Below are 21,343 nucleotides of genomic sequence, written 5' to 3' on the forward strand. Positions count from 1 at the left end.
ATTCAGCCCCAAACATCCTCCAACCACTTCCCCCTCCTCCTCAACCCCTCACACCACTCCCTCACGCGCCCCTCACCCCACCCCTCCCTCCTCCCCATCCCCTCACCCACCCTCCTCCCCACCTCCCTCGCCATCCCCGCCCGCCCGCACACATGAAAACTCGCCCCGCCGCCCTCCCCCAACAGCCCCAACACCTCCTCCATCCTCTCCTCCACGCGATCCTGCACGTAGCGCCCGGGCTCGCCGCCGCCACCACCACCTTCGCGACTGAACGCCGTGACCACCTGCAGCAGATCGCCTTCCCCGCCACCGCCGCCGTTTAGCTCCCGCACCCACCCCTCGATTTCCTCGCGGTAGATGTAGTCCTCGTCCGCGCGGCGGCAGCCGAAGAAGAGCAGCATCCTGCCGACGCTCTTGCCCTTTCCCTTGCTCGCGATCGAGAGCGAGAGCGAGAGCGAGTGCAGGCGCGCGCGCTCGGCGACGAAGCCGCGAAAGGGCGCGAGGCCCGTGCCGGCGGCGACCATGATGAGCGGCGTCGACGCGGAGGCGGGGAGCTTGAATTTGGATTTGCGGATGTGGGCGTAGAGCGTCGGGGGTGTTGCGGTGGCGGTGGTGGTGCTGTCGGAGGAGGAGGAGGAGGAGGAGGAGAGGGAGAGCGGGTAGGTGAGGCCGGGTAGGTTGGGGTGGGGCGAGGCCTTGGATGGGTTGGTGGGGTGGTGGTGGGCGTGTGCGAGGAGGTAGGTGGATGTGAGGCCTGGGATGACTGGGGGCGGGGCGGCGGTGGTGTTGTTGTTGTTGTCGACGGCTGGGGCCGTGAGAGGCGTGGTGCTGACGAGCGCGGTGATGCTGGGGTGGCGCGGCGAGATGACGGACGACGAGGAGATGCTGTAGTAGCGCGGTTGCAGACGCGGTAGCGTCTCGATCACGTAGGAGAGTGGCAGTGACGTCCACGTCTGCCCTGGGCAGGCTAGCGTGAGGAGTCGGCCCAGGGTGAGGTGCGTGTGGGAGAGATACTGCGCGTACGTCGTCTTGTCCCTGCCCAGCGACCACAGGAAGCACTTCGCCTCCGGCGTGGGTGCGAATGGCGAGAGTGAGAGGACGGTGTCGCGCGAGACGGGTGCGCAGATCTCAAGGTAGTAGCGGAAGAGCGCCAAGGTGGTGGTGGGGGTCGGCACCTTGACCTTGAGGGTCGGGTCCAACGACTTGATGGAGATGGGGATTTCGGCGCGAGACGCCCGGCCGAGGGCGGCAAGGAGGCTGTCGACCTCGGCGTCCGGGTTGGTGGGCCAGACAGCGAGATGGTCGCCCGTCTTGTATCTGACCTCGACGTGGTTGGAGAGATCAAGCTCCATGTGCACGCAGTTGCGGTCCTTGGTGTGGAACAGCTCGCGAGGGTTCCGGATCGTCAAAGGCTTGATGGGGGAGCAGGCTGCGGCTGCCTTGGGGTTGTCCCGCGGGTGGATAGGTTCTCTGAGGTGAAGGTCGATGGAGTCGAGAGATTCATCCTCGACGGCGACGAGAGTGGGTTCGTAGCTGATCTCACGCTCTTCAAGCTTGAGTTCGGTCTTGAAGACGGCGAACAGCTGGTCCTTCCAGGCCATGAAGTCTTCCTCGGTGCCACCCTCTGCATCGTCAGCCCTGCCAACGGGCAGCATGGGGCGGGCGCCGAACTTGTCGAGCTGCTCGACAACGACATCGATGACGCGGTTGTAGTACTTGTAATTGCTGTTTCCGAGACCGAAGGCAAAGTAGCGCAAGTTCTTCAGCGAAACATGGTTGCTCCTCAGCAGATAGTCCCAGAGGCCGGCAGTGTTGTCACTGGGGTCACCCTCGCCGAAGGTAGAACAGATGAAAATGGCAAGCTTGGACTCGGGAATGAGCGAGATGGTGTCGGCATCAAAGTCGGACAAATCGGCGGCCATGGCCTCCAAGCCGAAGCGGTGGTGGCATTCGCGGGCAAGGCGGTTGGCGAAGCCCTCGGCCGTACCGGACTGCGAGCCCCAGAAGATGACGAGATCTCTGTTGGTCTCGTCAAGCTTCTGGGCGATGTTGCGCGTCTCCTTGTTGGGGTTGAGCACACGGCCGCTCTTCAACTGCGGGCGCTCGTACCAGATGTAGTCGTAAGGGTCGGGCTTGTCCCAGGTGTATTTGCGCAGGAGGTAGCCGGCAGAGCCAAGGACGATGACGCCGAGAGCGGCAACGTCGGCATAGTTTTGCGGTGTTGCGGCTTTGGAGAGCTCTTTCAGAGTCTCCTGGAAGGCAGGATTTGAGAGGATGTGTGCCATAGTGGGCGGGTATCGTGAAGCAACAACCAAAACGAAGACAGCCGCGTAAGGGTAAACGTCAATGGCAATATGTCATGAAAAGTGCATGAGGCGCGCTGGCATGTGGACGGTGACATTGTTGGGCCTTGCTGGACGTTGATATAGAAAAGAAGCACCGGAGCCGGCTTCCCATTTTGGCGTGTGGAGAGGCCAGCGCTGGGAGAGGCGGCCGTGGTCCCTCAACCCCACCATTTCCGGCACCGAGACCGCAAGAGCCTCCAAAACTTGGGTCTTCCCCCTTCTGCATGGCTGGCTGCAATCTGGATCCCGCGCGTCCGCGGCGGGAGTTTGTGCGTCAGGCCGGGGCTGCGATTGTGGGGAGACGCGAGTAAGTCTGGGGAAGGTGCGGGGCCATTTTCCCTCTCTGGCGCCCGCCACCTTCCCAAACGATCCGCGGCTATGCGTCTCGTCAGCAGCTTCTCCAGCTTCTCCAGCTTCTCCGACACCAGCGCATGCAGCAATCCAGTCCGACCTGCCTTCCTACTCCACCCGCCCAGCCCAGCCACAACCGTCTAGAGTGCGGAGCATGTGGCGGACCTTGACCACTTCAGGAACTTCTCCACATGCTCTTCGTCCATCGCATGCGTCATCCTGCCTGTGCCGTTTCGGTTGGGGGCGCCCACGGCCGCTAGAATCTGCAGCGTCCCGGCAGCAGTAGTGTCTTGCCTCTGCGTTGCCCGCCACTGATGAAGCGCTAGTACCCAACCGCATCAGTGGGGAATGTTATCACACCACGTGCTAACTAGAGTACCGACACTTGTTGCAAAAAAATACCGTGGCGCGTTGGACTGATTTTGCACAGGCTTAGTTGTTCCCAAATCCACAAGGACAATCAAGACAGCGCCTTTACCAACCCGTCAATGCTGACCCTGCTTGCATCAACATGCGAGTCATCGCCAACTATCGGCCATCCCCATGCCTCTTTCAACTGTATCTGACTGGCTGGGTTTCAGCATGCATCCTTGCCTTTGAAGTACTAGCCATCATGGACGGGGACTTGACACTCACGCAACTCGCGTCGGCCACGCGTGCATCCTCTCGCAAACGCCGAGTACTTCCATAAGGGCCTTTTGTTCTGCTGCGTCTGTGAATCTCTCTCCGGCGAGTGCGATGGCCATGGACGCAGTTCTATAAACGGGGTTAGCCCGGCCGGGGCTGAATTTCGGTGGATGTCTGAACAGGTACGGCTCGTACACGTAGTTTGGGGGACAGCCCGAGTTCGAATTGGCCATGCCGCATAGCGCCCGGACGTCTTCCTTGATTTGTTCCTGGAGGGAGAGTAAGTAGCTGCATCAAACCCTGCCCGCCATCGACGTACATCTATCCTCGTGAGTGCGAGCTTCTGCCCGGGGCCCAGCCGGGGGACTCTGGGGTTATGTGCCGTGAGAAGGATCTTTGCAAGATGGTAATGTTGCAACCCCGTTGTCACAGCGTCGCTCAGAAGCCAGATCTCTGGGAAGATAACCTTCACCCCGTCAGGCACTCGGTAAAAAATGGGCGAAAACGACGGGGGCTTGAACATGAACCATCCGTCACAGTAGTCCAACAGTCTGTTGTAGTTGGCCACGGTTTGCTCTCCATCACCGAAACAATACCGCAGCACGTCCGCACAGTGCGTCACGATCCGATTCGCCCACACACAGTCGCTGGCTGTGTCAAACGTCCGATCTATGCTGCAGTGCTCCAGAGCCGGGATGATTGTTCGCTGGTTGACAAACGCCATGTATATCTCTTGCCGGAGCCCTACCCAGAACGCAGCTTGCCTTAATCCACCGTATACAGTCGACCGTTCTTGTGCCGTTAGGAACACCTGCGTCCCCAGAAGGTGGCTTTGAGACTCGTCCCCAGACACCGGGATATCAATCTCCTCCAAAAAACGCAACATCACTGTGGCCGCGAGCAGGTTCTCGTCCATCAAAGCCGCCGTTTCATCCAGCATCGGAATCAGATGCTTTAAGCATTCCGAGTGGTACCTTTCGGCGACGTATGGATCGTACTCTCCGACTCTGCTCCAATGCCTCGCTGCCACGGCCAGTATGGCGTTCATCAAAGGCGGACAAACCGCCGCTCTGTGCGGCACGACGAGTTGAAAATGCCGATCCGGATCGCAAAGGTCGAAAGAGGAAGCCAGGTTGTCGACAAAATAGCGCAGCAAAACAGCCTCTTCCTTCTTTTCTAGAGGCCATATTGGCGTGTCCAAGTATAAATGCGACAACGCCGTGGCATTGCTTGAGATGGAGGGGAACTCTGTGGCAAAGTTACTCGCCAGCGAAGATGCAGGCTCTAGCGGTGCGAAGCCATCGCGAGGGCTGAGATGGAGACTGGCAATGTCTGATGGCGCGACTTGTGAAGACTCAGACCTCAGCCTGGTGGCGGTCCGGTTGAAGAAACTGCTCTCCTGACCGGGAGATTTGTGCGACGGTTCCGCACGGTGTGGCGTCTCGAGTCTGCAACGCTTAGGAGACGATCCGGCCTCGCTGACCCTCTGACGGGTTTCTGGACATGGTCGTACTGCGACGGATTGCGACAGGGATCGGACGGCTGTGTCGTCGGTGGAGTCTAAGGTGGCGTGGTCTCTCCATCCAGGGGGAGTGACGACTCTGTTGTCGTCCGCGTCTTGATCATGGTCGTAAATGTTTCGAAGTTCGGGAGTTTCGTCGACATAGTTGAGGCTATGCGTAATTTTACACCACGGCTGGGTTTTGGAGAAGTCGTAGTCACATTTCCCAATTCCAGAACCTTTGACGTTAGCAACGCTGTTGGTCCGTCAGTCTTCTCTGTCCACTAGGGAGAATCCAAGATTCGACGTGACCATTCTGCCAGGCTCAACTTGAGAAAGGATCACCCGGCTACTAGTCGATTACGCGCACAAATAGGAAGTTTTAGATGAGGCACAGTGTTACCTTGGGTTGAGACCATGTCGGAACCGGATGTTGTAGCCCCTTACACATTCAATGCCACTCTTTGCACACCGAGTGCATGAGGGTCGCTGTTCGTCACCTGCAAGATTTCTTCGCCATCAGTTGGACCCACCAATGAGATCTAGAATGTGGGTACTGACATTTCAGATGCCTGGATAGGGAGTGAAGTTAGCCACCAGTTGCACACGGCATGCAGGCCGGAAACTCGGTCACATACCTTACACGACAGCTCTGTAGGCTTACATCAGCGACAAATAGTCAATGGCGAATCATTTTCTTACCTGACAGCCAGTGCGAGTTCGGGGAACCGAAGACATGTGGTCTGAGCTTGGGAATTTTGGAAAGGTCTGAGAGAATGAAACCGCAGGTATGATGTGAGTAGGCAAAGTCGGCTTTAATGTCTCTTTTCAGCGCTTCGGGAAGGTTTGCACGCAGCGACATCAAGGCGGGGGGAGACCAGGCCCGTTACGCTTCTGGCGTGCATAGGAGCCAATGAGAAGCAGTACCAGCTCAGCTAAGGTGGGGAAGCTGGTTGTGGCATATTTCTCCGAGGTCTTGCACGTATAAGGCAAGCCTGGCAGCGGGGTTCGGCTCTAGCTGCATCATCTGAACAGCGATATGGCGTGTTCACGGGACATGTTGAAGAAGGCTGCAGGCCATGGTCCTTAGCTCATGCATTATTGAAAATCAACTGTAGGAATAATGAGGTCGCTGTCCTGTGTTTACGTTTCGCAGCCCACGGGCTCAAATTCTCCGGGCAGTCGAATTCGCCGACCTCTCAGCCGACAATTTGTCGGCGTGGCCTACCTGAAGCACTTTGTCCAGAAGTTCAGGCTTTCAACAGGGTCCTTGAAATGTCGAGTCCTCGTGTTAATAAAAGCAGGTAGACCACCCAGCAACGCAAGGTCAAGAGCGAAACAATAGTTTCCCGGAAGCAACAAGCCCTCGGATTCGGGCCAACGCGAGTTGGTTCGCAGAGCCGCAAATCCGGTATACATTTTTCGTGTGCTGGTGCTGGCGCTTGCGGATACGCGCCGTTGTGTCGGTGTGCCAACATTAGCACAACGGGCAGGCCAAAGTTGAATTGGATGGGGTGGCTGCTACATCTTGAGAAGGCCCAATTCTAATTCATTGGACAATGCGAGGTTGCCCTCACGGGCGGATGGCATGATGCTGCCACACTGTGGGCCAGCGCAAGCCGCAATAGTTGGGCTTATTCCGCTTGGCAGCGCGTCTGTTGTGGCAGTTTCTTCCGACCAAATGTCCGACTGCTTAAGATGATAATTCCAATAGCTGCGATTTAAGATGCTGCTGAGGACGGTGATTGCGGCTGTTCTGTTTGCGGCTTGGACCAGATGGAGTCCATGGTGCGTCTGTACCAGTTGCGGATCTTGACAAAGTCAATGAACATGTCACTTTGAAAATCATGAGGAGCAATTACCCCTTGGAACGGCTGGGGATTGTCTTCTTGAGAACGGCCCTTCGCTTTAATCTCGTCGCTCCAGTCCATGAAGAGTACACCATAGACAGTGACGACTGGCTCGCGTCAGCAGCATGGCCGAACAAAGCCCCAGCGCTTGTTCTCACATGTGATTGTTGCCCATTGCGACAGCTTGACAAACTTGTTCCACCGCGGACGAGCCCACTTGAGCTGGGATCGGCGCCGGAACTTGCGCTCAAGACGGAACTGGTGCTTCGGCGGGAGCTTGGAGAAGTCGGGTGGCCATAGGCGCTTCGCCTTGAAGGGGTTGCTGTTGATGTCAAAAGCCGGGCGCCCGGGCTCGGCGGCGCGGCGGGCCAAGGTACGCAGCATGGCGGGGTGCAAGGCGACAGAGTGGTGGTGTTGAAGCGGGCGCGAGGGCTGGCTGCCGCTGCGGCTGCCCTTGCATGCCGCTCGCTTGCTCACCGCCCGGGCGTCATCTGCCGCCGCTTTCTCGGCCGCCATGGACAGCCCACCACGCCGACCACCGTGACTCACCCAGCCCTAGAGTCCACCGGGCCTCAGTTCGCATTCTGCGCCGCGAGCACTCCGCAACCATGTCGGCCGCCAAAGCGACACTCGAGGCGCTGGACCCCAGCGCCAGCTCCAAGAACACCCTCAAGATCGAGAACGTGCGCTGCCCCGCCCCGCCATAAATATATTTCGTGCTCTGACGCCCAGCAGACCGAGAAGCGCGACACCCTCGTTGCCGCCGAGAAGAAGTACCAGAAGCAATGGCAGGAATCCAAGGTCTTCCAGCAGGATGCCCCCTCCACCGCCGAGTTCCCCTACGGCTCCGTCTCCGCCGACGACCTGCGTGCCAAGGCGCCCAAGTTCTTCGGCACCATGGCCTACCCATACATGAACGGCGTCCTGCACGCCGGCCACAGCTTCACCGCGAGTAAGGTCGAGTTCGCCACCGGCTTCGCTCGCATGCAGGGCAAGCGCGCGCTGTTCCCCCAGGGCTACCACTGCACTGGCATGCCCATCAAGGCTTGCGCCGACAAGCTGGTGCGCGAGGTTGAGCTGTTCGGCAAGACCTTTGAGGGCTGCAAAGAGGACGACATCGCTGAGCCCAAGGCTGGCGAGGTCCCGGCTCCTACCGAGGAGACCACCAAGGCCGACATCACCAAGTTCAAGGCGACCAAGGGCAAGGCCAACGCAAAGACCATCAAGACCAAGTACCAGTTCCAGATTATGCTCTCCCTGGGCATTCCGCTCGAGGAGATCCACAAGTTCGCCGATCCGCAGTACTGGCTGGAATACTTCCCGCCGAAGTGCCAGGAGGACCTGATCTCCATTGGCGCGCGTGTGGACTGGCGCAGGTCCATGGTTACCACCGATGCCAACCCTTACTACGATGCCTTCGTCCGCTGGCAGATGAACCGCCTGAAGGGTCTTGGCAAGATCAAGTTCGGCAAGCGCTACACTGTCTATTCCCCCAAGGATGGCCAAGCCTGTCTTGACCACGACCGTAGCTCCGGCGAGGGTGTCACGGTCCAGGAGTACACTGCTTTGAAAATGAAGGTCCTTGAGTGGCCTGAGCAGGCCAAATCTGTCATTGGCGATAAGATCCCCAGCGGTGCCAATGTCTACTTTGTCCCTGCCACTCTCCGTCCTGAGACTATGTACGGCCAGACGTGCTGTTTCGTTGGCCCCAAGGTCAAGTACGGCATCTTCAAGGTCACGGACAACGAGTATTTCTTCCTGTCCCACCGTGCTGCCCGCAACATGGCCTTCCAAAACATCTTCCCCAACTGGGGTGTTTTCCCTCACATTGTCGACCTCCAGGGCTCAGACGTCGTTGGTACTCTGGTCAACGCACCGCTTTCCGTACATAAGGATGTCAGGATTCTTCCCATGGAGTCGGTCAAGCCCACCAAGGGTACCGGTGTTGTTACTTGCGTGCCTTCTGACAGCCCTGATGACTATGCCACCACGATGGACCTGATCAAGAAGGCAGAGTACTACGGCATCAAGAAGGAGTGGGCGGAACTCGAGATCATTCCCATCATCAAGACGCCTACGTACGGCGATCTCACTGCGAAGACGCTGGTTGAGAAGATGAAGATCAACTCTCCTAAGGATGCCAAACAGCTCGCTGAGGCCAAGGAATTGGCCTACAAGGAGGGCTTCTACCAGGGCGTTATGACGTATGGCGAGTTCGCTGGCAAGTCGGTGCAGGATGCCAAGCCCCTTGTCCGTACGCAGCTGATTGACGCGGGCCTTGCCTTCCCTTACGGCGAGCCTGATGGCATGGTCATGTCCCGTTCGAGTGATGAGTGTGTTGCTGCATACCTTGACCAGTGGTACATGAACTACGGTACCACTGAGAACGGTGGCGATGGTGAGTGGTGCGACACTGTCTTGAAGCACCTCGAGAACGGCATGAACACCTTCTACCCTGAGGCTCAGCACGCTTTCAAGATGACCTTGGGCTGGTTGTCGCAGTGGGCCTGCTCGAGATCGTACGGCCTTGGTACGAAGCTGCCCTGGGACGCCAACCAGCTCGTGGAGTCTCTTAGTGACAGCACCGTGTATATGAGCTACTACACCATTGCTCACTACCTGCACGGTGACATCTTCGGCAAGACGCAGGGTCTCTCCAAGCAGAGGATCGCGCCCGAACAGATGACCGACGAGGTCTGGGATTACCTCTTCTGCCGTACTGCGGATGTCAAGACCGACATTCTCAAAGAGGATCTCGAGGCGATGCGGAGAGAGTTTGAGTACTGGTACCCTCTTGATCTCCGTGTCTCCGGCAAGGACTTGATCCAGAATCATCTTACCTTCTGTCTCTACATCCACACCGCTCTCTTCCCTCAGAACAATTGGCCGCAAGGTTTCCGTGTCAATGGCCACCTTATGCTCAACGGCGAGAAGATGAGTAAGAGTACTGGCAACTTCCTGACTCTTGGCGATGCCGTGAAGAAGTACGGTGCCGACGCGACCAGAGTGGCTCTTGCCGACGCCGGCGATGGAATCGAAGATGCCAACTTCGAGGAGACTGTCGCCAACGCCATTATTCTTAAGCTCTTCGAGCTCAGGAAGTGGTGTGAGGAGATGGTCAACGAAGCACACCTGGTTGACGGCGAGGCGCAGTACAAGGAGGCTCGCGACGGCGGCAAGGTCAAGAACGCTGATATCATCCAGCGCACCGGTGAGAAGCATCTCTGGGACAAGACGTTCGAGAACGAGCTCAACAGTTTGGTCATTGAGACGAGGGAGCACTACGAGAAGTAAGTCCATCTGCCATGATACGCGGAGACATGACTAACGTGGATAAACTAGCACCTCGTACAAGCTCGCTCTCAAGTCAGGCTTCTACGACTTCACTGCCGCGCGTGATTTTTACCGTGAGGTCACGAAGGCTGCCGGCATCGGCATGCACGCCGATCTCGTCAGGCGTTTCGTTGAGCTTCAGGCTCTCCTTCTGACGCCCGTTGCTCCCCACTGGGCTGAACACATCTGGCTTGAGGTCCTCAAGAAGCCCGAGACGATTCAGAAGGCACTTTACCCGACCGTGGCCTCGCCCGATCCGTCTCTCACTGCCGCCCGCGAGTATGTGCGCAACACAACCTCGAACATCACGTCGGCCGAAGGTCAACAGGTTAAGAAGCTTGCTAAGGGCAAGGCCGTTGCTTTCGATCCCAAGCAAGACAAGAAGCTCACCATCTTTGCTGCCGAGGCATTCCCCGTCTGGCAAGACAAGTACCTCGACCTTGTGCGCCAGAAGTTTGAGGAACTCGGCCTTGTGGATGTCAAGGTTCTCACCAAGGAGATTGCCAAGCCCGACATGAAGAAGGCCATGCCGTTCATCCAGGGGTTGAAGAAGCGCCTTGACGGCGGCGAGAAGGCCGGAGAGGTGTTTGACCGCCGTCTTCCGTTCGACGAGATCGCGACGCTCAAGGAGATGGTGCCGGGTCTGAAGCAGCAGGTTACCAAGCTGAAGATTGTTGACATTGTGGGTGTCAAGGAGGGCGAGAAGGTCGGCAAGGTCCTCTTTGGTGAGGGTGAGACCAGAGATAGCCTCCCGCCGAGCGCCGAGGCAGCGGTGCCTGGAGCGCCGACATTCTTCTTTGAGAATATGTGAGTCAAGAAGGAACGAGGAAAAGGAACAGGAAAAATTTCAAGGGTACATTGGAGGACGTCATGTTTGGTGCTACCCGACCCAAGGGAAGGAAAAAAAGAAAAGAAACGAGGTAGAGAAGAAATGATTTCAGCAAGTTTCGGATGTCAACCTCATCTTTGATGCCCCAAGGAAAGTCTCATGCTAGTGCATCGCTGCCCGTAGCTTCGACAACGGCAGCCATGTTTATCCGAGCCTGGGCCTAGTAGGTACTACTAGTTGAAAATTTCGTGCTAAGGATTTTGCGGTCCACCCATGGCGCCTCCCCCTGAGAATGGCCCTCTCTTTTCGGCGGTTGGAGCAGAGTCGAGAACTGGCGTGAGAGATTCCGACGCACCGCTGTGTTTCTCGAATCACGGGAACGGATTTTCGAGTGGCGGGCTGGGCTGCAGGCACCCGTGTTCACCGGGTCTCCCGAGCCACATAGGGGCCAGGGAAGAGGGCCAGACGGACGAATGAGAGCAGGCATGGCAAGAATAGGGACAGAGAGAGGACGAATCACACGAGTAAGCGTGTGGTGTGTCTCGTCGCGCCGATCTTTCACCGCTGCGGGTCCCGGGCGTTTCCAGTCACCGCCTCTCGTCAATAATCATGCCGCTAGAAGCAGAGGCCATCTCTTCTCGAAGGAATGATGACTTGTCCCCATAAGCTTCCACCCCACAGATTGTTAGCCTGCTACCTGGGTCTCCCTTCGATTCCTTCGTCGTCGCCGTCCCCTTATCCCGGGAGTCTACCCACAGGCAAGCAGATGTCAACCGTGCCCGAATGCCCCATGCTGTCGCATCCACCCCGGGACAAACCCTGTCGGACCTCGCGCGCGCTTTCTGGACGATACGCCTGAAGGGCTGCCCGCCTGCTCTCTGCTCTCTGCTTTTTTTTCCTACGAGGAAGCCTGTGTTTGCGTGCCACCCTCGGATCGGTCCGACTGTACCTTCTGGGCGTTTGGGGGACACCCTAAAGAATCCAACCTCCCTGAAATCCCCCAGCGGAAAGCGCTCCGGGCTCCAAGAAAACGACAGTGTGGTGTTGAGTGGGGAGCGTGAGTGAAAGTGAGAGAGTTGGGGGCTGTAGGGCCTGGGATATGGCGCCCTTCATGCATGACCTGGACACCGCCGCACCGCCGGCACCTGCCGCACGCTCTTTTCGTCCCCTTATCCCCGCCGATACTACCGCAGCAGCCGTCACGCCGCCACAACCTGCATCCACGACTCCGTGCCAGCGCTGCGTTGATGTCTTCACGACCCCGCAACCGTCGCCGCCCGCCGACGACCGCTCGCCATGGTCCCTGCTGTGCAGCAACCCGCAGGATGGTCGGCCCGGCCTTGTCTACTCTCGCCGTCGCGGCTCGCTCGAAGCGTCGGTGGAGCAAGGGTGCGGCCTCTGCCGGGTGCTGCTCGAGTCGGTCGTCACGGGAGAGAAGCGGCGGAGCAACCTGAAGAAGAGCTGGGATGCCAACGTTGCTATCATGGCCGTGAGCCAGGGGGTTGGCGGGCTCGGTGTCGCCGACAAGAGGAAGAGCGCGGACGATGCGGTTGTGCATTTTGAGTTCTCGTTCGAGACCGAGGGCGGCAGCGGTCCGGGGAGCCCGGTGCCGCGGGATCAGTACAGGTTCCCGTCGTGGCCGGGTGGAGTGGTGGACGACCAGCAGGACCAGAGCTCACAGCAGCCGCCGCTAGTGCCTGTACTGAGAGTAAGAAGGCTGGGTACCCTGTTCCCGGGGACCCTGCTCTTCGACGTTGCAACAGAGTATGGTGAGTGGTGCGGCTGACTGATGGGATGTTCGATATTGTCGTACTGACCGAGTGAAAGGTGATCCATTGGCGGACCCGCAGCAAGCTTCTGGAGAAGCAGGAGACAGAGATGCCTTCTCACTCCCTGTCTGCAGCTTAGACGCAAACCGAGGGACCCCGGAAGAGCTCGCAACGGTCAAGAGCTGGCTGGACTGGTGCGACAACGGACATCTCTCTTGCGTGCGCAAGAGGCGTGCCCTCCCATCCAGGGTGCTCGACATTTACGGATCCACTGGCGTCGTGCGCCTGGTCGACTCGGAGGGCATCGAGCCGGAGCCGTACGCCACCCTCAGTTACTGCTGGGGAGGACCTCAGCCGGTTGTGACGTCCATCGAAACGATAGCGGAGCACATGGCCGGCATCGAGGTTGCCAGGCTCCCACAAACACTGCAGGATGCGGTCAAGACGACAAAGGCGCTGGGACTGAGATACCTCTGGATTGATTCGTTGTGCATCATGCAGGACAGCGTCGACGACAAGGAGCATGAAATGGCGCGCATGCAGCAAGTCTTCCAGAACTCGCACGTCACCATCGTCGCCGCGCGCTCTCGCTCCTGCCATGAGGGCTTCTTCCACGCCGAGCGGTCGCGCGACCCGCTCGTCAAGCTCCCCGTCCAGGCGGCCGGCGGACTGGTCGGCAACATGTTGCTGCTGCCGCGCAAGCAGCGGCTCGTCGAGCAGCCGGCGCGAGAACCGCTCCACGAGCGCGCCTGGGCACTGCAGGAAATAGTGCTGTCACCGCGCCTGCTCATCTACGGCCGCGAACTGACTGTCTGGCGGTGCACAGCGGGCGAGAAGGCGCGCGATTGCAGCAGCAGCCGGCACCACCGCCACAACAACAACAGCAACAACCCCCTGGACTGGAACGGATACTGCGCCGCCGCAGGCCTCACCACCATCCGCCTCTCGCCCAAAGGCCGCATCCACCAGCCCCGACTGTCGACGCACTCGCCGCACAGCATGTTCGCACAGCAGTCGGAGCGGCTGCCCAAGCTGTTCCGCACGTGGAAGTACGTCGTGCACGACTACACGGCCCGCCTGCTGACGGACCCGATGGACAAGCTGCCCGCGCTGTCGGGCATCGCCACCTACTTCCGCGACGCCATGGAGGACACGTACCTCGCCGGCCTGTGGCGGAAGCACCTGCTCAGCGAGCTGTCCTGGGTCGTGTCCACCTCGTCGTCGCCCTCGCTGCCGCCGCTCCTCGAAAGCCACACCAGCGCCGACGACGTGCCCTTCTTCCCGCCCTCGTCGGCCCTCACCACCATCGCCCGCCGCCCGCCCCGCTACCGCGCCCCGTCCTGGTCCTGGATGAGCGTCGACGCCGCCATCGCCTTCCACGCCGACTCGTGCTCCTGGTACGAGCCCGTCGTCGACGTCGTCCACGCCGCCGTCCAGCCGGCGCACGGCGCCGCCGCCCCCTGCGGGCCCGTCGCGGGCGGCTCGCTGACCCTCCACGGCTTCCTGCGCCCCAACGTGCCCAGCCTGCTCAGCCCGCGCACGCCCTTCGCCGTCGCCGCCGTGCCCGGCGAGGAGACGCTGCAGGGCGCGTACGGCACCATCTACCTGGACGTGCCGCCGCCCATGATGGACGGCGAGGGCGAGGACGAGCGCGTCGAGGCGAGCAGGCTGGCCGCCATGAACCGCCTCTCGGCCGCGTCGTCGCTGTCGTCGTCGTCGGCGTCCAGGAGGAGCTCGCAGGGCGTGTACTGGTGCCTGCTGCTGGCGCGGTGCTTCACGCGCACGCCCGCCGAGGACGACGTCATGGTCGACATCGAGACGGCGTGGGGGCTGGCGCTGGCGCTGAACGGCGAGGAGTTTGAGCGCGTGGGCTACTTCGTCGGGAATCCGGCGTGCAGGACGTGGTTTGAGAGTGGAGGGAAGAGGGATGTCACGATCGTGTAGAGAGGGAGGTGGGGATTAATTAGATAGCGAGGGGGAGTGCAAGGGACTGGATGGGGTTCCTTGCTCCTTTTTTTTTTTCTTGTATAGAAAATATGCGAGCGATGTGTATATATGATATGATAATGCCTGTACAGTACGACATTCACGCATCATGGGGGTCGGCCAGCCAGCACTACTCGTTGACTCTACTTACCTACTTTCCCTCATCATCACAACAACTCCCCAAACACCTCCACTTCCCTCACCAACCTCCACGCCAGCACCATCCCGCTCAACAACCACACCACCTCCACCGCCTCATCCCTCATGCGGCCCCAGGGATTCATCTCCCGCGCCCACGCCTCCCTCAACGCCCCCGCCTCCCACACCTGCCCCTCCCTCCGCGCGTTCCACGCCTCGACCGCCGGCAAGCCCTCGCGCTCCACCTGCGCCGCCAGCACGCGCACATCCCACCACTTGTTGTCGTCGACGACGGCGGGCCTCCACGACCCCTCCGCGCAGTAGTGCAAGAAATCCCTCCACGCCCACCCCATGGGCGCCGCGCGGACCGTCACCCACAACGGGCCCCCTTCCATTCCCCTTCCTCCTGCCGCCGCTGTCGTCGTCGTCGTCGTCGTCGTCGTCGTCGTCATCGTCCCACGCCCGTCCAGTTCGTCCTCGACGAACAATGCGGACGACAGCATGTCGTCTGGCGACGGCCGCTCGGCCCGCGGCGGCACCGGCACCGGCACGTCGTCGTCGTCGTAGCGGCGCGGGTCGGCCTGGCCGGGGACGACGGGCGCGGTGGCGTGGTTGCTGTGGTGGTGGCGGCGGGCCCGGGTGTGGGCGCGGAGGGAGCGGGTGGCGGTGGGGGGTGATGGTTGGTGGTGGTGGTGGTGGTGGTGGTGGTGGTGGTGAGCGTTGGGGGATGGTTGGTGGTGCTGATTAGCGTGGTGATGGCCGTGGTGGTGGTGATTGACGTGGTTGGTGTTGTTGTTGTCGTCGTCGTCGTCGTCGTCGTCGGGTATTTCCCCTTCCTCGTAAACGTAGTGGTAATCGGAGTCGTAATCGGAGTCGTAATCGGAGTCATAGTCGGATTCGTAGTCGGATTCGTAGTTGGAGTCGTCATAGACACCGTCCTCGGAATTCCCATAGTCGCCCTCTTCGGGGTCAGTCTCGTCCTCCCAGAGAACGGCACGGCACAAAGGACAAGTGTTTCCAAGTAGTTTGGCGATGCATTTTGAGCCGAAGATATGACCGCATATCGTGAACCTCATTGGAGTTTCGGGAACTTGCGGGAACTCGTGCAAACAAATGCAACATTGAGAGCCTGCATCAAGTCGTTGAGTGAACGGAATAACGCCTTCCACGAGAAACTCATCGCGAGATGCAAATGCAGACATGGCGGGTGTGGTGGCTTTCAGAAGACTGCGGTCACGCTCCATTTTGTAGTCTGGTGAAAGAGCTCGGTAGAGAAAATCCAAAAACGCATCGCGGAGAAAAGAAGCACTCAACAAAGACTTGAATCAGACGGTGTTTGGAAAGAATCGGATTCATCATTAAGTATTTTAAGAGAAGTCATCAGAGTCATGTCTCACTTGTTTCAGTATCTTTTGCTTCTTTGTTAGAAGGTCCCCTGTCTTCTTTCGACTACCAGTGGAGTCTAGCACACACTCCGGTGCACACCGTGATGCATCGGCCTCTTAGCCTTGTGCATCTCATGACCGCGAACCCCACGGCTGCCATGAGTCTTCTCGACGGTGTTGCCGGCCGATTGCCATGCCGCGAGATCAATCGCGTCGCTCTGCATGACTGACTCCGTCACTGCGCAGATGTCGGTAATTAAGCGATCAAGCAGATCGAGGCTCATAGACTCGCGCACAACGACGCGCAGAATCTCGGTCTTCTCCTCATTAGGGGGCAGAGGGTAGTCTAGGAAAAGTATACGTTAGCTGAAATAGCACAGATGAGCAGAAGGGAAGCTTACTGGGAATGATATACTGCTTCGCTCTCAGAAGGTTGCTGATCGATACCTGCTTGACGTGAGGGAACTGTTCCTTGAACTTCTTGCTCAGGGTGAAAGCAACGACGGGCAACCCCGCATTGTAGGCAGAACTGTCCTCGCCCTCTTCGAATGGTTTCTGGCCCTCCACAAACTTGTGGTCGCCTTTCTTCCGGTGGATGTCACTAACGCACTCGTACCATCCAGTGGCCTCGAGCGCCCGGCTCAGCAAACGGGCGTTTGACAGTGCATTTTCCATGATAGTACGGTAGCCGGTGAAACCAAGGTGGATGAGGTTGTAGTACTGGGCAATGATTTGTGCACCTGGTCGGGAGAAGTTGAGTGTGTACGACTCCTCGGTGCCACCCAGGTAGTGCAGTTCGAAGATTAGATCCTTGGGCAAATAAGATTCGTCTCGCCAGATGATCCAACCAACACCGGCGTATACCAGGCCAAACTTATGGCCCGATACGTTGATGGACTTCACGCGAGGAAGCTCGAAGTTCCTGAGATCATCAGCATTTTGCAGGAGGAATGAGATTTGACGTGGGACTTACCACTTGGGTCCACCAGCTTTGGCGTGGGTGAAGGGGGCAATGAAAGCACCAGAAGCTCCGTCGACATGAATTGGAATATCGACACCGGTCTTGGCCTCATACTCGTCCAAAATCTTTGATATCTCTTCGACTGGCTCGTAGTGGCCGGTGTAGGTGGATCCGAGAATCACAAACACGCCAATGGTGTTTTCGTCAACGTTCTCTCGGACGAGGTCGGGGTCAAGGCGGTACGAGCTCTTCTCACTCACGGGCAAGATGCGAGCCTCAACCTCGAAGTAGCGGGCAAACTTCTCGAGGGCCACCTGGGCATTGGCTCCCATGATAATGTTCGGCTTTTCGGTAGATTTTCCGTCGGCCCTGCGCTTCTCCTGCCAGCGCCGCTTCATGGCAAGACCGCCGAGGTGAATGGCTTCACTGGAGCCGGTTGTAGCGCTTCCGATGGCCTTTTCGCCCTTCTGAGCACCCCACAAGTGTGCGAGAATGGAGATGCAGCGGGCATGCCTGAGACATTGTCAGCTTCTAGATTGATCGGACTGGTGGCCGTGGATTTACATACATCTGCATCATGGCCGGATATCTGCGCGACGGACGTTAGAAGAGTTTGTTTGGTAAGGTTGACAGGAGAAAACATACTCGTCCGCATCGCTCAGGTTCTTGCTCAGGTTCTCAATCATGAGCTTCTCAGCGTGCTCCTCCATGTATGTTCCGACAAAGGAGGCAAGGTTTAGGTTGGGGCGGCCGTCGAGATCGAGCCTGTGGGTGTCAGCTACTCTGACGGTTCGGACCAAGGCGGAAACGGCTCACTCGTCCTTCAGCATCTGGTGGACGGCATCGGCGGGAGCACCGTCATGGGGCATCTTGAATTTGGACAGCTGGCTGATTGAGGCATAGCGACTCGAGTAGGGAGTGTTGTGGTTGACGGCATTGCTTGAGTGGAAACCGCGGTGGTGGACGGGGTGGTCGTGGAACTTCTCGATGAGCTCGTCGGGGTCAATGTGAGACGCGAGGGAGGCCATTGTGTGCTAGAGAGTCGAGGGTGGTGGTGGATGAGGAAGAGGCAGTCCAATGCTGGAGAGGCGCGCAGAGGGGAGCTTTAAGTGTGCAGCTCCGGGGAAGCAGGACAGGGCATTGTGGGATTCTGCGACGGCAGACGGTGACCGGTAACGGTGCGGGCTGACGTAGATCCAGCGCATGGTGGGCCATTGGGAAGCGGCGGAAGGCGTCTCCAAACGGGAGCTCGATGGAGCAAAGCTTGGTAAAGCTTGTGTCCGGATGCGCCTGCTGTTCTTGACATCATCATGGATCATGGGCTCAGTTCGCGTAAGAGTCGGCCGAGGCGGCTGAACCTCGCGCGCTGGTGCTGCGCCAATCAGGGCGTGCAGGTTACGCGTCCCCGAACTGTTTCGTACTGTTCGAGTCGCGCAGCCAGCGAGACGACGCTGCCACCTGCGCCAGGCCACCAGCCGCTTCCCCCGCAGCCCTCAACGCGCCCTGAACCACGGCCCCGCGCGACAAGCTCCCGCTCCCTCCGCCGTCAGCCCAGGCAGCAGCATCCGTTACGCTCACGATGCCTTTGCCATCGACGGCTTTGCGCCGTCGTCCCGCGGCGTTGGCGACGATCAGCGCAGAGCGGGCCGTCGTGTCACTTCATTTCGGCTTGGCGCCAAAGCAGTCGTCAGCTTCATAGACGCTGGCGTCGTAAGCGAAAGTCCCGGTTTGCTGCGCCTTGATTTAAAATGCCCGTGGCGCCCGCCCTCCACCAACCGCCGTCCTGCTGTTCTTTGTGCTTGAGAGATCACTCCGACCGGCTTTGCGGAGAAAGCCCGATACGCGGGTGCCAGCGAGCTCACCTGCAGCAGGTCCTGACGCCATCGAATTTGTCTCGGCATCCATCATTCGATCCACCCTTCCCTATATACCCCTCCTTCCGTCTCATCCCTTGCCCGGTTCCTTTCCTTTCCCAAGCCCGTCACCATGAAGTTCACCGGACTCCTCTCGCTGGTTGCCCTTGGCTCCGCCCTTGTCATTCCCGACGAGGCTATCCTGAATGAGCTTGCCACTCAATCGGAGTCGCCGGACAAGCTCGCACATCCGGATCATCCGGTCGACGACCCAAAGGGTGCCCTCGAAGACCTCGTTGACGACACCAAGGACGAATTCGAGTCTGTCGAGTTCGGCTTGAGAGATTCCTTCCACGGCGCCAAGGACGTCCTCGACGATGCCTTGGACCGGATAGTCGACGCCGAGGATGCCGTCTGGGAGAAGGTCCACGAGAGTGGCTTTGACATGGAGAGCTGGATGCGTAGTGGTTCTTCGCGCCACCACAGGCACTTTGACCTTGAAGGCCCTCCCAAACCAGCCCCGCATGGCGACCACCCTCCGCCCCCTCCGCATTGGGGGCCTCCACCGTCTCCTCCCCATGGCGAACATTTCCCTCCACCTCCGCCGTTCCATCGCAACCGTGATGGCAAATTCCCGCCGCCACCTCCACCATTCCATCGCAACCATGAAGGCGGCGAACTCTCACCTCCCCCTCCCCCGCCCCATGGCGAGCCCCCGCATCAAAGGCCTCCCCACGACGGCCCTCCTCACCACGGCCCTCCACATGATGGACCGCCCCACGACAAGCCACCACACAAGGGGAGGCCGCACCACCCGCCGCACCACAAGCCCAACCAGACCGTCTACGAGCTGATTGCCAATTCCAAGTATACTACCAAATTGGCGAAGCTGATCAACGATGACGATGAGCTGGTCAAGCTGTTGAATGGCACCTCCGCCAACTTCACTGTCTTCGCCCCGACTGACAAGGCCTTCGACAAGATCCCCAAGCATGGCAAGGAGCCCACCAAGGAATTCATCAAGAAGGTTCTCCTGTACCATGTCTCTCCCGAGTTCTACCCTGCTGGCCGTGTCCTTCATACACACACCATCCCTACGCTCTACAAGGAGCCGGCCCTTGGTGGCGACGATTTCGCCCAGCGCTTGAGTGTAAACATTGGATTCAAGGGATTGACGCTGAACTTCTACAGCCGTATTATCGCTATCAACATTGTGAGTAACTACTCTTTGAACGAATTTGTAACGGTACTAACCACGACGCTCAGTTCGGTACGAATGGTGTGATTCATGGCCTCGACACCATCCTTGTTCCTCCGCCCAAGGCTGCTGATATTATCTCTCTTCTGCCTGGAGAATTCTCCACCGTCACCCTTGGCCTAGAGAAGACTGGTCTCTTCGATCTGCTGAACAGCACCGATCATGCGGGTGGCACCTTTTTCGCCCCCTCCAACTGGGCCTTTAAGAAGCTTGGTCCCCGCATCAACGCCTTCTTGTTCAGCTCCTACGGCGAGAAATATCTCAAAGCCCTGCTGAAGTATCACATCGTTCCCGAGCAGACTCTTTACTCGGATGCCTTCTATCGTCCGTCCAAGGACGACGATGAGCACAGCCAGGATTACTTCCATGTCGATCTGCCGACATTGCTTGATGACAAGGCTTTGAGTGTCGATGTTGCATCCCATGGTCCTTTCACCGAGATCAAGGTCAACGGCTTCTCACGTGTCGCCATCCAGAATGGCATCGCCAAGGATGGTGTCATTCAGGTAGTCAGCAGCGTCTTGATCCCGCCCAAGACGGCAGAAACGAAGGGTTTCTGGGAGGGTGAGCACCTGAGCGTTGAGGAGTTCAAGGCAAGACTCGAGCCTTTCGTCGACTCCGGCGAGTCCGAGCCCGAGTCCGACGCTGAAGAGCTTGGTTGGGGTGAACTTTGAGTAGGGTTATGTATTAGGGAAGAAGTGTGTGAGAGCACGGATGTTCGTTTCTTTGAGTCATTTTCTCACTGCCGCTATCGCAGCATTATTTAGGGGCAAACCAGCCCAGCCACATTTTATATATACCAGCATCTTTCCTTTCCTTCCGCAACAGCCTTCATTAGCACCTTTACTTAATTGTTAGAGGATCGGCGATCAGAAAGAGTGGCTTATCAGTAGCAGACAATCATTCTTGCCCCTGATTGCTTGCTTTGCATCACCTGGCGCGTGTCAGGGTTCTCACATGAAGCATGGCTGTGTGTAATGGCTAAATCTCAGCCTATGGAATGCAAACTACCATGCCACTACATGGCTGAAGGTGGGGGAGAGGCACATGTCTGGTGGCAGGATGCGTCCAAACAGTCTTGATTTCGTTGGGAATCAGAAACCTAGGCGTCAGCTGCGGGGCGAGCTTGAGCATGTGCTCGTCAGGCTGGCGCGCGC

General features: G+C 58.6%; 8 protein-coding genes across 8 annotated transcripts; 3 read left to right on the forward strand and 5 right to left on the reverse strand.

Annotated features, from left to right (window-relative positions):
* Positions 1–2: 2 nt before the first annotated feature.
* On the reverse strand, positions 3–2,285 carry BKCO1_4300010 (nadph-ferrihemoprotein reductase; the record flags this gene model as incomplete). Its single annotated transcript, XM_020275953.1, has 1 exon — positions 3–2,285. The coding sequence occupies one exon, from the start codon at positions 2,283–2,285 to the stop codon at positions 3–5; it is 2,283 nt and encodes a 760-aa protein (XP_020128220.1).
* Positions 2,286–3,328: 1,043 nt separating this feature from the next.
* BKCO1_4300011 (arca-like protein) lies at positions 3,329–5,686 on the reverse strand (the record flags this gene model as incomplete). Its single annotated transcript, XM_020275964.1, has 7 exons — positions 3,329–3,452; positions 3,519–3,592; positions 3,643–5,080; positions 5,272–5,324; positions 5,382–5,396; positions 5,463–5,476; positions 5,527–5,686. 7 exons carry the CDS (start codon positions 5,684–5,686, stop codon positions 3,329–3,331), a joined length of 1,878 nt encoding a protein of 625 aa, XP_020128219.1.
* Positions 5,687–6,545: 859 nt separating this feature from the next.
* BKCO1_4300012 (uncharacterized protein) lies at positions 6,546–7,058 on the reverse strand (the record flags this gene model as incomplete). The annotated part of the gene is made up of 2 exons (XM_020275965.1): positions 6,546–6,781; positions 6,833–7,058. The coding sequence occupies 2 exons, from the start codon at positions 7,056–7,058 to the stop codon at positions 6,546–6,548; spliced, it is 462 nt and encodes a 153-aa protein (XP_020128222.1).
* Positions 7,059–7,282: 224 nt separating this feature from the next.
* BKCO1_4300013 (leucyl-trna synthetase) lies at positions 7,283–10,818 on the forward strand (the record flags this gene model as incomplete). Its single annotated transcript, XM_020275966.1, has 3 exons — positions 7,283–7,357; positions 7,410–9,964; positions 10,017–10,818. The coding sequence occupies 3 exons, from the start codon at positions 7,283–7,285 to the stop codon at positions 10,816–10,818; spliced, it is 3,432 nt and encodes a 1,143-aa protein (XP_020128221.1).
* Positions 10,819–11,947: 1,129 nt separating this feature from the next.
* On the forward strand, positions 11,948–14,549 carry BKCO1_4300014 (heterokaryon incompatibility; the record flags this gene model as incomplete). The annotated part of the gene is made up of 2 exons (XM_020275967.1): positions 11,948–12,605; positions 12,664–14,549. The coding sequence occupies 2 exons, from the start codon at positions 11,948–11,950 to the stop codon at positions 14,547–14,549; spliced, it is 2,544 nt and encodes an 847-aa protein (XP_020128224.1).
* Positions 14,550–14,758: 209 nt separating this feature from the next.
* On the reverse strand, positions 14,759–15,973 carry BKCO1_4300015 (zinc finger ring-type protein; the record flags this gene model as incomplete). The annotated part of the gene is made up of 1 exon (XM_020275968.1): positions 14,759–15,973. One exon carries the CDS (start codon positions 15,971–15,973, stop codon positions 14,759–14,761), a length of 1,215 nt encoding a protein of 404 aa, XP_020128223.1.
* A 218-nt stretch (positions 15,974–16,191) lies between these two features.
* Positions 16,192–18,103, reverse strand: BKCO1_4300016 (glutamate decarboxylase; the record flags this gene model as incomplete). The annotated part of the gene is made up of 6 exons (XM_020275969.1): positions 16,192–16,460; positions 16,516–17,036; positions 17,088–17,588; positions 17,644–17,664; positions 17,721–17,840; positions 17,892–18,103. 6 exons carry the CDS (start codon positions 18,101–18,103, stop codon positions 16,192–16,194), a joined length of 1,644 nt encoding a protein of 547 aa, XP_020128226.1.
* A 958-nt stretch (positions 18,104–19,061) lies between these two features.
* On the forward strand, positions 19,062–20,860 carry BKCO1_4300017 (fasciclin domain family protein; the record flags this gene model as incomplete). Its single annotated transcript, XM_020275970.1, has 2 exons — positions 19,062–20,141; positions 20,195–20,860. 2 exons carry the CDS (start codon positions 19,062–19,064, stop codon positions 20,858–20,860), a joined length of 1,746 nt encoding a protein of 581 aa, XP_020128225.1.
* Between the last annotated feature and the right edge of the window lie 483 nt (positions 20,861–21,343).

This window comes from Diplodia corticola (genome assembly GCF_001883845.1).
Source record: "Diplodia corticola strain CBS 112549 chromosome Unknown scaffold43, whole genome shotgun sequence".
Classification (NCBI taxonomy): Eukaryota; Fungi; Ascomycota; class Dothideomycetes; order Botryosphaeriales; family Botryosphaeriaceae; genus Diplodia; species Diplodia corticola.